At 46.8% G+C, this 15125-nt stretch overlaps 1 protein-coding gene across 1 annotated transcript; it reads right to left on the bottom strand.

The window, feature by feature from the left end:
• Positions 1–861: 861 nt before the first annotated feature.
• CCKAR (cholecystokinin A receptor) lies at positions 862–8924 on the bottom strand. Its single transcript, XM_028090016.1, has 5 exons — positions 8772–8924; positions 7825–8076; positions 4514–4775; positions 2507–2634; positions 862–1394 (listed from the first exon to the last, which is right to left on the bottom strand). The coding sequence occupies exons 1-5, from the start codon at positions 8881–8883 to the stop codon at positions 862–864; spliced, it is 1287 nt and encodes a 428-aa protein (XP_027945817.1). The 5' UTR covers positions 8884–8924.
• Between the last annotated feature and the right edge of the window lie 6201 nt (positions 8925–15125).

The following is a 15125-nucleotide window of genomic DNA, read 5'->3' as shown; positions in this document are numbered from 1 at the left end:
AGGTTACAACTCTCCTTTGTACCTGGAGTCCTTCTGGGAAAGAGGCAGTGCCAGATGAGTCTGAGAAATTGAGGCAAAGAAGCCATGGGGTTCCATATCGCCATATAAAGTTGGAGTTAAGCGATATATATCATTAAAGTAGAAAAAATTTTCTGCGTGCCTTCTGGCTCTTAATGTAATGATGGGAAGATGGCATTCCACTCAGCTATTTGCCGCAAATCTCTTTTCTTTTTAGAAACATAAATTCCCAATTCAGTCTCTTTAGATAAGTTTCCTTATGCTCTCTTGGTGACACCATAAAATTATGTCTCTGAATGGCCCTGGCCAACCTCAAAAAGAAAAAGTCAGGCTGTTGTCTTACTTCAGAAAAATGGCCAGAAGGGGGTTTGCTTCATGTCCCCTTTTTGTGGTCATGATGAGGGTGGTGGCTACACTATGTGCATGATAGACTCTCCAGAGGCAAAGCAGCCTCCACACTTCTGCATCAGCAGATGAAGCAGAGCCCAGAACTGTGTCACCAGGGGGAATGACAGCCCACCGTGGATGTTCTAGAAACTTCTAAAGCTTAAGTAGGGTTCACATCTCCATTTGGACCAAGTGTTTGGCCTCGCATTTGTAGTATGAGCCCTGTTGGACTCCTGTGACTGGCCTGTTGAGGTGTTTCTGATGGTGAATGTTACTGAACCCTTCCTGCCTGAATTGCCCAGAAACCAAGTCACAGCCCCGCTTTGCGGGAGTTTCTCCCGGAACCCGGATGAAGGATGAAAAGCAGACAATGAACAGTTCCCATGGGCAATGGAATCTTCCTTCGGGTCTCCCCCCTCCGCCCCTCCTTCCTGCGGCGCTGGAGGCGGGCCCAGCTCAGGGGGGCGGCGCCGAGGCGCTCATGTGGCTGTAGGAATACCTGGACAGAGAGGCGCCCGTGGTCCTACCTTCTTCCTCCTCTCCCACCTCTCCTCTCGCTCCTGGGGGACCGGGGTTGGGGCAGCAGGGGAAGGTGGCCATGAAGCCGAGGCGGAACCGTTTGTTCATGAAGCAGTAGATGATGGGGTTGACGCAGGAGGAGGTGTAGGACAGCAGGAGGATGAAGGAAATGGGGGTCCCTGAGAGGCGGCGCTCGGCCGAGGCCGTGTCATAGGCCCGCCAGGCGTTGGCGCTGAAGATGGGCATCCAGCACAGGAAGAAGAGGACCACGATGACCATGAGCATGCGGATCACGCGCTTCTTGGCCATGAGGTTGGCGGTGGAGCTGCTACTCCTGATGCGGTTGACCCCGCCGCTGCTGGGGGTGGACAGCTGCTGAAGCTCCAGCTTCCTGCGGGGCTTGGCCTTCTGCAGGTAACACCCATCGCTGTCCTCATACCGGCCGCTGCTGCCGGTGCTTGGTTTCCTGTCTGGATGGGCAAGTGACATGGCTTATTGTTGGGGATGGGTCACGCGGGGCAGACGCCCCCTCCATCGAGGGGATCAAACCAAACTGGAACTGAAGCAGGGGGCAGGCATCCTTGGGCCTGTGCTGGTATGGGTAAGTACTGATCTCCAGTAGTCCTTTCCTTCAAATGGAAAGCTACTTTAATAAAATAATGTGGGGTGCCTGGGTGGCTCAGTTGGTTGAGCCTCCAACTCTTGGTTTCCGCTCAGGTCTTGATCTCCGGGTCTTGAGATCCAGCCCCGCACTGGGCTCTGCACTGAGCCCACCAGAGTCTGCTTGAGATTCTCTCCTCTCCCTGTGCCCCTCCCCTCACTCTCTCTTGTCTCTCTCAAATAAAGAAGTAAAATCTTAAAAACAACAACAATAGTACATAGTCTATCATATACATAGTATATAATAAAAAATATTTTATGGATGTCAATTATAAGGATAAGAATTACTAAAGAATGAATATTCACACTCTTTCTTTTCCCAGATCCTCAGGGGAAAGGTCCCTGCTTGCTTTGTAAGCTTCCAGAATGCTTTTACTGGGAAACCTGGATAATGAGCAAAAATCAACCAAAACCAAAGAAGCCCTGGAGACATATAAGTTGCCGTAAAAGAGCTGAATGAAGGGGTGGAATGAGAAGGGCAAAAAGTTATATCGACAAAGGTGTCGGGGTAAATTGTAGTGGCTAGCGGGTTACAGTGAGTGGGAAGAAGTTAGGTTTTGGGCAACTGCAGGGTGACAAGGAAAGGAACGACAGAGGATGGGGGGTTGGAGTTACAATTCCCTGCAGTTGTGGAAGGAGGGGTCCATTGGAATGCAGCACTGCAGACAGCGAGGGACACACGGGCCCTCAGCTGATAACTGGGTATATGCATGTTAGGTCCGCTTTCAGAGGGACAATTTCTCCATTTTACAGATGAGGGAATAGGGACACTAGGTCTCTTGACTGTGCCTTACGACACAGAGTCTCTCCCAAGGATACTTCCAAAAATCTCCAACACACACTCTGGGTATAACTATTTCTGTTATAGGAACCAAGCTTTTGTGATATTTTGGCATAAACCATACAGCAAAGAGGTAGTTACCCCTAGCAGACTTCTTTTGGAGAGCATCAAACTTTATTCCTTGGTAAAGTTCCAGAGAGATCAATCCATATGCCACCATCATCACGATCCCGGGAATAAGAAAAAGAATGAGTAACAGGAACGTGTGCCTAATAAAATAAGAAGAAATTCAATAACCATCAACTCTAGTATTTCAAACTCAGGATGGAAAAGATAGGATTCATCTCCATTTCAACTGGTCTGGGTAAAGACATTAATTACTAGTATTTAATAGCCTTGGAAATACTATATCTGGAGGTTCGGTTATTCGAAGTTGCTTATTTCTCTTCTTTTTTTCAGATAAAGTCTATTATGAAGGACTAGTTAAGTTGGAAAAGGCTGGTGTGTTCTGTGCCTGAAACAAGCCTTCATGTGAAACCAATGAGAACTTAAGAACAGCAAAGGCATGTGAATAATCTCAATAAAGCTGTTACCAAAAACATAAATACTGATAAGAGCTTACATTCATCGAGGACTTACTGCATGACACACTAGGCTAAGCATTGTATATATAATAATATTTCATATATATATATATGCAACACTAGATTTAATTCCCATAGTAACCTTTGAGGTAGGTACTGTTATCATAATGCCTATTTTATACGTGAGGAAACAGATTTATAGAGATTAAATCATTCGTCCAGAGTCACACACCGAGTGGCAAAGGTGGGATTTGAACCCAAGGAATACATGATTCTAGAACCCATGCTCTTAAGCATCACAACACACTATTTGTTGACTTTACAATAACAGAACCATCAAGCGCATAGGTAGGGATGATGGATGGCCTCCGTGGTTTTGCAAAATAGGGTGTTCTGGCTGTTTCTGACCCATTGTCACAGTGGTGGGCTCCTTCTAGTGCCTGGTGGGGCAGAGCTATGCTTTCTCTAAACATGTTTGATTCCTGAAGCCCCACAGCCTCCTTTATGAGTCTGGCCCCTAAATCATTTTTGCAGTCTGGCATGTGTAAGGTTACAGGATTAGGCCATAAAATTGTCAGAGACTCACAGTGGCTGGCCATTTCTCATTTCAATTGGACATGTTTTGATAAGATTCCTTTTCAAGTCTTGGAAATGTTTCTCTCATTTGCAACATAACCATGTGTGTGTGTGTGTGTGTGTGTGTGTGTGTGTGTGTGTGTGTGTGTACTTGGTTGAAATAAAAAAAAAAGGAAGGCAAAGAAAGCAGAGATTATCTCAGTTTTGAGCCGTTTTTGAATATCTAGTTCCCTGATTCTAAAATATGCCTGGAATTAGTAAACGTAATACCCTGCATTTGTATTTTTTTAGAATATTTAATGACATATTCATACACAGGCTCTCCTTTGACTCTTATAGTCACCAATGAGGTAGATTAAAAAAAAAAACTCTATTATATCATTGCATAAAGAACCTGACCCTCGGAGAGGTTATTTGCACTTGTCCAATGTCAGTCAGCTAGTAAGCAAAGAAAGTCTTAGAATCTCGCGTGTTTATTTCTAGTGAAGTGTTCTGTGCCAGTACTGTAGCTGCAGCTCTAAAAAAAGAAAAACCACACAGGATTTGGGACTCATTCTCTGCTTTATCTGCAGTTCTTAGAAAAATCATAGCCCTCCAGATGCTGTAGCCAACCCCCTGCTAGACCATCCGGAGGCATTCGGCATAGCGGGTAAGCAGAGAGGCTCTCTCTCTTCTAGTTTTGTGACCTTGAGCAACTCACTTACCTTCTCCATGTCTCAGTTTCATCATCTGCAAAACGGGAACAATAACCGTACCTACCCTATCGGGTTTTAAGAGGATTAATTGAAGTCATATGTGTATGGCATTTAAAACAGAACACTTAAGTGTCTGCTATCACTATTATCCTAAAAAGAAGTTAGAATAATCCTCCTCAAAGTCTCCTGGACACGGACCTCCCCCAGCCGCTCTGGACAATACATTCCCGTTTTTATAAAAACTGCACACTGTGACAAGTTGTGTTACTCAAGTAAACACCACGCCACCTTACCAGGACTGCTGCATGACATCATTTGGCAGTAGAAAGCGGCACATATTGGCGGTCTGGTTGTTATGTTTGGTAAAAGGCACCAGGTTGCTATAAATTGGGTACGGAGTCATAATAGTGAAGGATAGGCACCAGGTCATGGCAATCACCTTCAAAGCATGGGATTTGGTCTGCCAGACCCGGGACTGCAGGGGTTTGCAAATCGCACCGTATCTTTCCAGAGATATGGCTACCAGATTAAAGGTGGATACACTCACAGAGGTGCCTGGGAAAGGAATAAAGAAGTTGGTTATGATGGCTCTGAAATCCCAAGTTTATTTGCACATTAGCTTAAGCATATCTGCTCTGCACAGGTTTGATATTGAGGGACAACACTCAGAGGGGAAAGAAATATCATGTACCTGTATTTTTTTTTTTTAAATGATTGATTCCCAGCTTCGCTTCAAAAAGGATTTAAGGCAGTTAAAGAAATGTATTTATGAGTATGTCTGATTGCCCACTTTTAGATACGTTTATTGAACTTTGATTACAACTGAACTCCTTCTCAGACTGAAGTTGCTCATTAATTAATAACCAAGGGGTTGAGATACGTTCCTCTCCCACAGAAGAGGTTTTTGAGTCGCCTAGAGAGAAGCTCTCATTTTGAGCATAACCTGGAGTTAAGTTGACCTAATAACCCAGATTCTTAAGGACTGTGACCCTGAAAGGTCCCTGGGGTCTGAGCTGGAGGCATTAAAACTTTCCGAGAATTTCTAGTACAAACTGTTTTTAAGAATGAAACATAAATTTGAAAAAGCATTTTGTTGAGAAAACACATAGTAAAGGAAGGATAAAGGGAGGACATGCTATACTGTAACTAAAGGTTGCTCCTGGCCGGAGGACTAGAACTTTCCTTCTTATTGTTTGCTTTTCTGTATTTTGTAGAACGAGCATGCATCATCGGCGAGGAAGACATCACAAAACCTCATTTACAATGATGTGCTTAGGCAGAGTCAAAAAAACTTAATTTTCTTTAACTTTTGAATTTTCTGTGTGTATACTTATTATCACGTCTTATCCCCTAAAAATTCTTTACCTAGTCACCCATGGATTCTGTCAGTTTTTCTGATTATCTTTAGCATGATTTCTTAAACCTTAGAATGAATCTAAGTTGGGGAGAAGAAGCTCTTAGCCTGGGGCCTTTTATGGGTATAAATAAATTCTCTGAAACTGTGTATAAAAATGTTCTCTTTTCTAGGGTGAAATACTTACAGTATTCCTTAGAGACTTGAAGGAATCTACAACCCCAAAACCATTAAATAAAAACTCATGTTCTGAGACAGGATAGCTGTGTTTTCCTGCACTTTACCCCAAGGAACTGATGACACTGAGATTACAGGGAGTTTAACCCGGGCATCTTCAGAGTCAAATCTGTATAATGGGCTCATTGTTATTATAAACCCACCATCAGGCAAGAACTCTTTCTTTTCTTTCTTTCTTTCTTTCTTTCTTTCTTTTCTTTTCTTTTTTCTCTTCCTTCCTTCCTTCTTTCCTTTTTTTTCGTTTTTTTTTTTTTTTCCTGGCTGCATATAAGGAGTTTAATGAATGTTAACTGTTAGGAATAGTATTGAGGAGAACACAAAATCAAGGGCAGAATCAAAATCCCCGGATTTAGAAATCCAACAAAACCATTACGGTATTGCAAACAGCTTCAGAATTTTCTTGCTTTTCATTTTAGCTATTTTTAAAAACTTTTTTTTTTAGGTGAAACATCACAAAAAATTAACCATTTTCAAGCGGCAATTCTGTGGCCTTCGGCACATTTACAGAGTTGTGCAATCACACAAGCACTTGTTTTAAATCTCCTTTCACGGACCCTACTTAAGATTCTTAAATAATATTATCACAAGATACATATGGGTGGGCCATGAAAGCCGAAAGCGCGAGGAGATGCTAGTTAACTGTTATTGCATCATTGTTTAATCATGATCCCTTTCATTTGTAAGTCCGTTTTTATTTTCAGAGCTCTTGGACAAGGACGGACACTTTCTTGGTTGTTTGTCCGTCGCACACGGATCAGTAATTCATCATCATTTTGTGAGGGCTGGATCCCCCTGCCTCGATGGGGAGAAATCAAGGCTTTGAAAGCTTTCCCGTCACTGAGGACGGCCCCAGGCCAACGCAGCCCTGCCCGTGTTGCAAGGCTGAGGTTAGAACAAAAAACAACCCTCCCTCATTTCCCGCCTCTCCTCCTCCCCGCAGCTAGTACTCAGAAGGGGAAAGGCCCAGGGCAGTCTGGCAGACAGAGGGACAAGAAACATCTTTGTTCGGCTTCAGGGGAACCCCAGCAGCTGGCAAACTGGGGCAGCGTCCTCACCCACCACTGTGGTGGCTCCCGATCTAGGTTCAAATCTCAGCTCTGTGGCTTACCACCTGTGTGTCCCCGGGGCACATGATTAACCTCTCCGTGCCTCTGTTCGTTCCTCGGTGAGACGGGAAAGAACAACTGTATTTTATTTCGCGGGGTTGGGTTGGGAGATGAGATCGTGGGAGTAAAACACTTTGTACAACATCTGGTGCATAAAAAATACTCAAAAATCTCGGCTCTTGGGATTTGTATTTATCATCATCATTTTGTTTGGCAGATTGATCTGCATGTCTCAGCCAGTCAGGGGGAGCTTAATGACCCACAGGCTCTGGGAGCAAAATCAGCTCCTCAGTTAGTGTCAGAGGACTCTCTCTCTCTCTCTCTCTGCCTGAGAGGGTCCCAGCCCCTGGGGATCAGGCTGGGAAGTGAATCCTGAGACAGGAATCTAGAGCTGGGATGAAACTCATTTTCACATAGCCCCTGTTCCCTAGGAGAGCAGGAGCAACAACAGAAAGAACCCTCCTCCACCACCCCCACCACCCCCAAAAGCCATGGCTCAGCTTGGGCAGAGCTCAGACTACGACCAGTGGCTTCCAGGAAGGGACAGAGTCGCTTGAATCATTCTTTCTTTCTAGCAGAAGCAAGCAAAACCAACCTCTTCTGTGGTTGCTTAACAATTTATTCCACTCTGAGAAACTGACCTCTGAAACAGATGACACACAGGGGACTGACTTCTGGCGACACGTGAGGACCGACCTACCTTAAAGTCAGCACCTGCTTCCTTGCACACAGCCCCAAGAAGCCAGATGTTTTTTTGTGTTTTTTTGGTGGGTGTTTTGTTTTTTTGTTTGTTTTTTTTTTCTCACTAAGCAGGACGCCTCTGCTGAGGCTGTCAGGGGTTGGGAAGGTCTGGGGCCAAGTGGGGTCTGGGGCGAGCTCCAGAAATAGTCGCCAGCAGCAAACTCACCCATGAAGTAGGTGGTGGTCTTGCAAACAGCACTCCCGAAGATGAAATCCTTGAGCAGGTTGGGGATGAGGTTGAACGGCATGCAGAAGAGGCAGAGCATGAGGTCGCTGACCGCCAGCGAGAGCAGGAAGATGTTGGTGACAGTTCTCATTCTCTTATTCCGAATCAGCACGGTGATGACCAGCGTATTCCCCAGCATGCTGAGCAGGAAAATCACGGAGTACAGGAGAATCTGCACGGCCGGCTGCCACTCTGCAAAGAGTAACGGGGACGAGACAGAGGGACGGAGGTTATGGGAACAGAATGTTAAAACCTTAGCACACGAAATGAACGGTGATTTCCTGCAGTTTTTTTTTTTTTCAAGGGTCTACAATCACTGAACCCGACTATTGCTCTATCGACAATATTTTGCAGAAACAAACTGAGGAGCGCACGGAGTGACTCCGTTGCTTCCGAGAGGTTAATTTGTTAAAGGATCACGCAGGGAACCACTTTTTCTTAAGAACAAAGCTTCTCCAGTGACTAGTGATTGCTTTCTTTTCCCAGCTGCTAAGCATGATTTCACTTTAATCACTTTTTCACGCTGGATTTCCCCCAAGAAAAGGTGACAGCTCGATTGTGACAACACCTTTTCTGTGATGCTGGTAAGTTCCACCTTTGACACTTGTACCCCCTTCTTATGACACTTCAGCTCCTCCTCCCTTGGCTTTTGTCCCCCCCCTCGCCCCCATGTCCTATATACCCATCTCAACTCTCCTGTGGGCAACAATCAGGGTATTTGACTCAGTTTTGCTTTTTGATCTGTTATCCAAACTTGTGAACGTATGACTTTATCCAGCCTGGTCTCAAGAGGACTTTGTTATATTTTCTCTATCAGCCTCGTCTTAGCTGATTTCTCCCTCCCCTCGATCATTCTCTGAATTAAAATAACAGCGTCTGACACCTACCTTTGGAAGGTTGGGGCTGATCCAAGCAGAAAAGCGTCTCATTTTTGATTCCCAGCTCACAGGGAGGGGTGATGTCGCTTCCATTCACGAGAAGGCTGTCGACCACATCCATCCTCACCTGCTGTTCTCCAAGTGCTGGCGAGCTGGTGAATTGCTCACCCTCAGCTCATTCCTCTAATGACCGGAGAGCCTCCCAGACGCAACCTGCCGTGCAGGGACAGGGAGGGAGGGATTTCCAGGTGTGGGCTTCTGCAGCCATTCCTAAAGGCGACGTGAGTTCACCCCGCTCGGTCCAGCTGGGCAAGCATTTGCTCTCCTGTCTTGGAAAAGGCAGCTCAGGCAAGCCAAGCCTGCTCCACCTTCCGAGCCCACCCCTCCCATTCCTGGGCCAGTCTTAGGGCCCTGAGCACAGAGAGCTGGACTGCGAGTTAACCCTTCCCGGAGTGTCACTGCTCTTATACACACTTGTACACACACGGATACACATGCACGAACACAACACGCACGCTTCCCTGGTACCTCTCTACTCTGTATAGGAACCTGTCACCAACCCAGACACATGCAGAATAGAGCCCAGGCTGCCTGTGTGAGACAGGAACAATTAACACGGTAACAGATACCATAATGCAGACCATCAGGACTGAAGGGCACGGAGGGACTGCATTTCTACCTCCTTATATAAAAGCAATTAGTGCCTTTTTAGCTTTGGAAGCATGCCCAGCAATGTGTGTAGATATAACTGCCCTCTGGTTGTTAAGTTGTTACCAACCACAGTGTTATTTCTCGTGGTCTCTGCCCTTGTTAACTGAGAGGGGAGGGGGTGCTTTTGGATATAGGGTTCTGGATCCTTATTACCAGAAAAGTTAGTAAGATCTCCCATTCATTCATTTATTCATTTGTCCATTCATTCAGCGCATATTCATTGAGAGTCAACCATTTGCCAAGTGCTCTCTGAACACAGAAGCAAATAATGAACAAGATCCTTTCAGATAGTGTCAAGCACCACAAAGGAAGGGAAGCCAGATGATGCAATGGAGAGGAATGGATTGGGGGCACTAATTTAGGTGAGGTGGTCAGGAAAGGCCTTCCGAAGGAGGGGACCAGGATCTGACATCTGGAAGACAAGGAGGAGGAAGCCTAGGGAAGATCTGGGGAAAGCTTCTTCTAGGCAGGAAGAACGGTGTTTTCGGCAGAGGTCACAGCAAGTGCAAAGGCCCTGAGGTGGAAATGAGCGTGGCCTCTTTGGGGAACAGGTAACAGTAGAAGTGAGTGAGGGGCAAACAGTGAGAGGTAAGATTAGAGAGGAAGACCAGCCTTGGGGTGGGGTGGGGTCTGGGTTTTCTGAGAAGCTCTGTTGCCCTCCCAAGCCCCTCAGTGTCTGTCATACAGACGGTCTCCTCAGTTCAGACCTTTGGCGAAGCAGATGGCAGCTGCGGGACCTGTGTTTCTGACATGCCACGTGACTGGCAGACAGTGGGTCTATTTGCTAGGTATCTCTGGGGCCCTTGTGTACTGACAGCTCTCTCAGTTGGCAGAGCTACGCACTGCATCTTTGCTGAATGCAGATGAACTAACTGGTATTTTTGCTGTGGAGGCTGAGGATGTGGGCTGGGAAGATAGAGTGGCACCTAGAGTGACAAATCTCCCTCTCCCTCTGCCTGCCTCTCCCCTGGTTGTGTGCGCTCACTCTCTCCCTCTGACAGATAAATTTTTTACTTATTTACTTATTTATCTGTTCGGGAGAGCGTGCACACACAAGCAGGCGGACTGGGAGAGGGAGAAGCAGGCTCCTCACTGAGCAGGGAGCCCGATGCGGGACTCGATCCCGGGACTCCAGGATCACGACCTGAGCCGAAGGCAGTCGCTTAACCCACAGAGCTACCCAGGTGTTCTAAGAAATAAAATCTTAAAAAAAAATAAATAAATAAACGTGTTCACCCAATCACAGATCACAATATCAATAGCCATCAAATAATAGTTATTATTTTCCTTCTATGCAGGAGGAAACTGAGACTCAGAGTGGCTCCATGATTTGCTGGTGAGAACCAGCGCTGCATACCCCTTGGTAGCTCTGGCCTACGCATCCTCGCTCCACTTCCTGCGGCTTGGAACCTTCTTTGTTATCCTAGGATCATGTAGCCCATTTGTTGCCAGGGCCCTCCTGTCTGCTCATCCTTCCTGCCACGTGTCCTGTTGGCTGGATCTTTCCAGCCTGCAGACCGATGTGACCCTGCCCACTAGGAGGGGACCCAGTGCTGTGCTGGCCTGACCTGGGGAGGGATAAACATTCAGGTTTTGAGGCCAGGGAGTGGCTAAATTTCACCCTCCTGCTCTTCCCAACAGCTGGCTGCTGAGTTGCTCCAATCAGGCTGACGTCCCTCTAGCCGCTGAGGCTCCTCACACCCATCAGTAGCTGCTTTAGCAGGTGGAGAAGTGTGCTGCTGCAGGTCCAAGGGCAGGAGGGTAGGGGGCTCCACTGACCTGCCCTGCAGTTCCGTCCCTTTCCTCCCTCCCTCCCTCCCTCCCTCCCTTCTTTCCTTCCTTCTTCCCTCCCTCCCTCCCTTCCTCCCTCCCTCCCTCCCTCCCTCCCTTCCTCCCTCCGTCCCTTCTTTCCTTCCTTCCTCCCTCCCTCCCTCCCTCCCTCCCTCCCTCCCTCCCTCCCTCTCTCCCTCCCTCCCTCCCTCCCTCCCTCCCTCTCTCCCTCCCTTCCTCCCTCCCTTCCTCCCTCCCTCCCTCCCTCCCTCTCTCCCTCCCTCCCTCCCTCCCTTCCTCCCTCCCTTCCTCCCTCCCTCCCTCCCTCCCTCCCTCCCTCCCTCCCTTCCTCCCTTCCTCCCTCCCTCCCTCCCTCCCTTCCTCCCTCCCTCCCTTCCTTCCTTCCTCATCCCCTCCTTTCCTCTCTATTCCACTTGTGTCCAGCGGATGGCAGGAAGTGAGGGTGAAGTATAGTAGGTTGGGGACTGGAGATATCCTAAACTCCCAAGGAGTGAGTGTGGCACATTCGGGTGCTGTGCTTGCAAACTTCGGTGCATATCTGAAACACCTGGGTGGGTGCTTTAAAAAAACTGGGATTTCCAGGCTCCCCTCCCAGGGATTCTGACCCTTCAGCCCCAGACCTGGGAATCTGCTTTTTTTATCCAGTGTCCCTGGTGATTCCAAGGCCAGTGATCTCAGGGTCAACTCTATCGGGCAACTCCCTGGAAGCCATTAAGAGCATGAACACAAGCATCAAGCTGCAGGAACCCAAGCCTGGCCTTCGCCTTTGGCCAGCTGTGGAACACGGACAAATTACTTAACCTTTCTGAGCCTCAGCTTGGTCATCTCTAAAATGGGGATAACATAACACTACCCATAAACAAAGCCATACATGGAAAGCACCCAGAACAATGCCTGGAACATAGTGCTGGACACTTATTATTAGTGGATAAGATAAATGCTAGGGATGCTCTATGTATCCCCATTATCATGGCCAGGCGAAGGGGTCTGTATCTCTAGGACTCCAGCACAGTGACTGGCATAAAGGATGTGTTTGGGAAATGTGAATAATGAGTCAAGAGTGAAAAACTGGGAGAACCAATCTTTCATTGCTTAGTCTACCTTTTTGTAACTCTATTATATTGGAGAACCAATATAATCCTGGCCAGCTCTGGATTTTTCACTCTGAGTCTCTGAGCCAGTGTTACGTAAGCATTAAACAAGAAAAGGGAATTCCAACGAAAGCTTTTAGGGCTTTCAAGGGAAGAACGGACGCATTTTCCAGGGTATTAGTCCTTATTTCTTTCCTCAGCACACATCTATTGCGAGCTTCTAGGCGCCAGGCACTGTGCTGGCTACAGGGGATACGCCATGAGCAAAGCTGGTGAAAATCCCGCGCTCACGAAATCCTCAGTCTGCCATGGGCGACAGGCGATTATTAATAAACTGGGCAAAATAGGAGTGCCCCTCCCACCTAGGAGCCTATCCTGGGGTCAGGTACAGTTCCAGGCAAATTGATAATAATTTACAAATTGAGTTGAAATGGTTTAAGTGCCTTCCCTCCTTGAGGCACGCAGTCCTGGGCCACAAACCCAGGGGCCTCCCGCACTCCCCAAAGCCCTCTGGTGCTGGGGACTCTCTTCTCGGCAAATGCTGGAAAGAACATGAGCAAATTCACCCGGTTCTTAGGGAAGGAAAGCGGTAGCTGCTCCCTAAACTGTTCTCCATCTTAAGGAAGAATTGTTCTGAGACACCAAAAAAAAATATCTATGTATTTTTTTTTCTCATTATCACATCAATCACAGGGTCATGGCAAATTTTGTAAATAAAAAGAGATAAGTATAATTATAAGAGTCATGAATTTCAGGTCCCCACATGATTTATTCTCAGAGACACAGTCCAGAGCCCGAGGTAATTAACAGGTAATTGTACGTTGTGGGGTACCCAATTCACAGGGCACCTTGACGTTTCTAAAAATTCTCTTGCCTCTCCTCTGCAATTCCCCCCCCACACACACACTCTGCTGCTTGGAACGTGGCTCTCTAAATTCCTTATTCCTCACTCTCCTCCCCAACACAGCCAGACCACCACCTGCTAGGGCGCTCCTTTTTTCCTCCCTCTAGCCATCCCCAGGCTTCTGGAACTAGGGGTGGACACTGGCTCCCTGCAGAGAATGTGGACAACCGCGCCCTGAAGTTCTTCTCCCACTGGCTGGGTTTGTGGGCAAGTCTCTTTGCCTCCCTCAAACTTGATTTCCTTACCTGGAAAATGGCTTCACGATGGTAAACCACCCCCTCCCCACAGAGGACGGCTAGGACATCACAGGTCACCGAGCGTGTAAAGCACCCAGTAGAGTGCTTGGCGTGTCACGAAGGTTCAGCAAATGATAATAGCCGTCATTTACTGTATTTCATGTCGTTAGGGGTATTAAAATTGTCCTTAATGCCACTGCCTCAAGATAACTCTGTTCATGGCTGGGTGGATATTTTCCAAGGCTTTCCCTCTAAACAAATCTTTTTAAAAGCAAATTTGGAATCAGACTCTATGTCTGGTTTTCATCCTACTTACTGCATTTTGAAAATGGAGTTTCAGTGAAAATTTTGAAAATGAGAAATAGAAATTTTGTGAGGTTTGGAAGAAACGTGTTTACTTTTTTAAAAAGTTAGATAAGAAGAAAGTGGGGGAAAAATCGATAACCTTATCACCCAGAGGATTTACAAAGTGTTTTGCATACACGCTATTTCGTATATTCATTTTTTTTTTTTTACCTAGCATTATTTCGTTGTCATGTTTTAGTTCTTCTCCATAGTGTTATGTTAGAGTGATGTCTGTTCTTTCCTTAAGAATATGTACTCCAGGGGCGCCTGGGTGACTGAGTTGGTTAAGCGTCTGCCTTCGGCTCAGGTCATGATCCCAGGGTCCTGGATTGAGCCCCGCATCGGGCTCCCCGCTGAGCGGGGAGCCTGCTTCTCCCTCTCCCACTCCCCCTGCTTGTGTTCTCTCTCTCTCTCTCTAATAAATAAAATCTTAAAAAAAGAGTATGTACTCCAATTTACTAAAATATTTCCATACAGTTGAGTATTTTGTCATTATTCTTAGCCCCCTGTTTTTATAAGTGACACCGTAGTGGACACTTTTGCACACATTTGTGTGGCCTTTGATGTACCTCGGTGACGTCAGAGCTGCCATCAGCCTGCTCCAAGGGCGGCATTCACGTTGGACGCACTGGCCGAGCTACCCCCTCGAGCCACCAAGGCGGTGTGCACCGCCTCCTGGCACTGGTAGCCCGTGGCCTGGGCGAATTGCTTTCCGAGAGATCATACTCATTTGCAAGGCTGCTGTTTACGAGTACTGGTTCCTTATACTTTGATCAGCATCTGAGAGTGTTAGTTAGCATTTGCCTTTTGCTAATTTAATAATTGAAAAAGGGCACCTCATTGTTGTTTTAATTTGCATGTCTTTTACGACCAAAGATGCTCCCTGTTTTCCATGGGTTTCGTTACTTGTTGTGTGTCTTCTTTTGCTATTTATATAAACCTAAGATAAACCAGAGCATCCTTTATGAATTGTTTATGTGCTTTGCCCATTCCTTTATTCAATCAACAAATATTCATTGAACATGTACCATGGGGCAGCAACTGATAGAGGTTCTGTTCACATCAGGGAGCTCCCTTCACTGGACCCTCAGTCGAGTGGGGGACACACAATAAACACATAAATAAGCAGAGTACATAATGTCAGACAGTGGTAAGTGCCATGAAGGAAAACAAAGCCAGAGTAGGGGGTTAAGAGGGGTAGGTGATCAGAGGAGGTGGCATTGGACCAGAGATCAGAATGAATTGAGGGAATGAGTCTCATGACTCCCTGCGAGAAGAACATTCC

Source organism: Eumetopias jubatus, unplaced genomic scaffold, assembly GCF_037043125.1.
Source record: "Eumetopias jubatus isolate StellerSeaLion01/CBP00866 unplaced genomic scaffold, mEumJub1_p1.0 scaffold_2, whole genome shotgun sequence".
NCBI lineage: Eukaryota > Metazoa > Chordata > Mammalia > Carnivora > Otariidae > Eumetopias > Eumetopias jubatus.
Note: the sequence above shows the minus strand (reverse complement) of the source record. Positions and strands in the feature narration are given on the sequence as shown.

Excerpts from the sequence above, each read along its gene's own strand:
- CCKAR (XM_028090016.1), bottom strand. The coding sequence starts at position 8,883 with ATGGATGTGGTCGACAGCCTTCTCGTGAATGGAAGCGACATCACCCCT. Across the intron at positions 4,776-7,824 it reads GACCACCACCTACTTCATGG|GCACCTCTGTGAGTGTATCC; the intron begins GTGAGTTTGCTG and ends TTCCTTTCCCAG. Across the intron at positions 1,395-2,506 it reads CCAAAAGAAGTCTGCTAGGG|ACAGGAAACCAAGCACCGGC; the intron begins GTAACTACCTCT and ends TTGCCCATCCAG.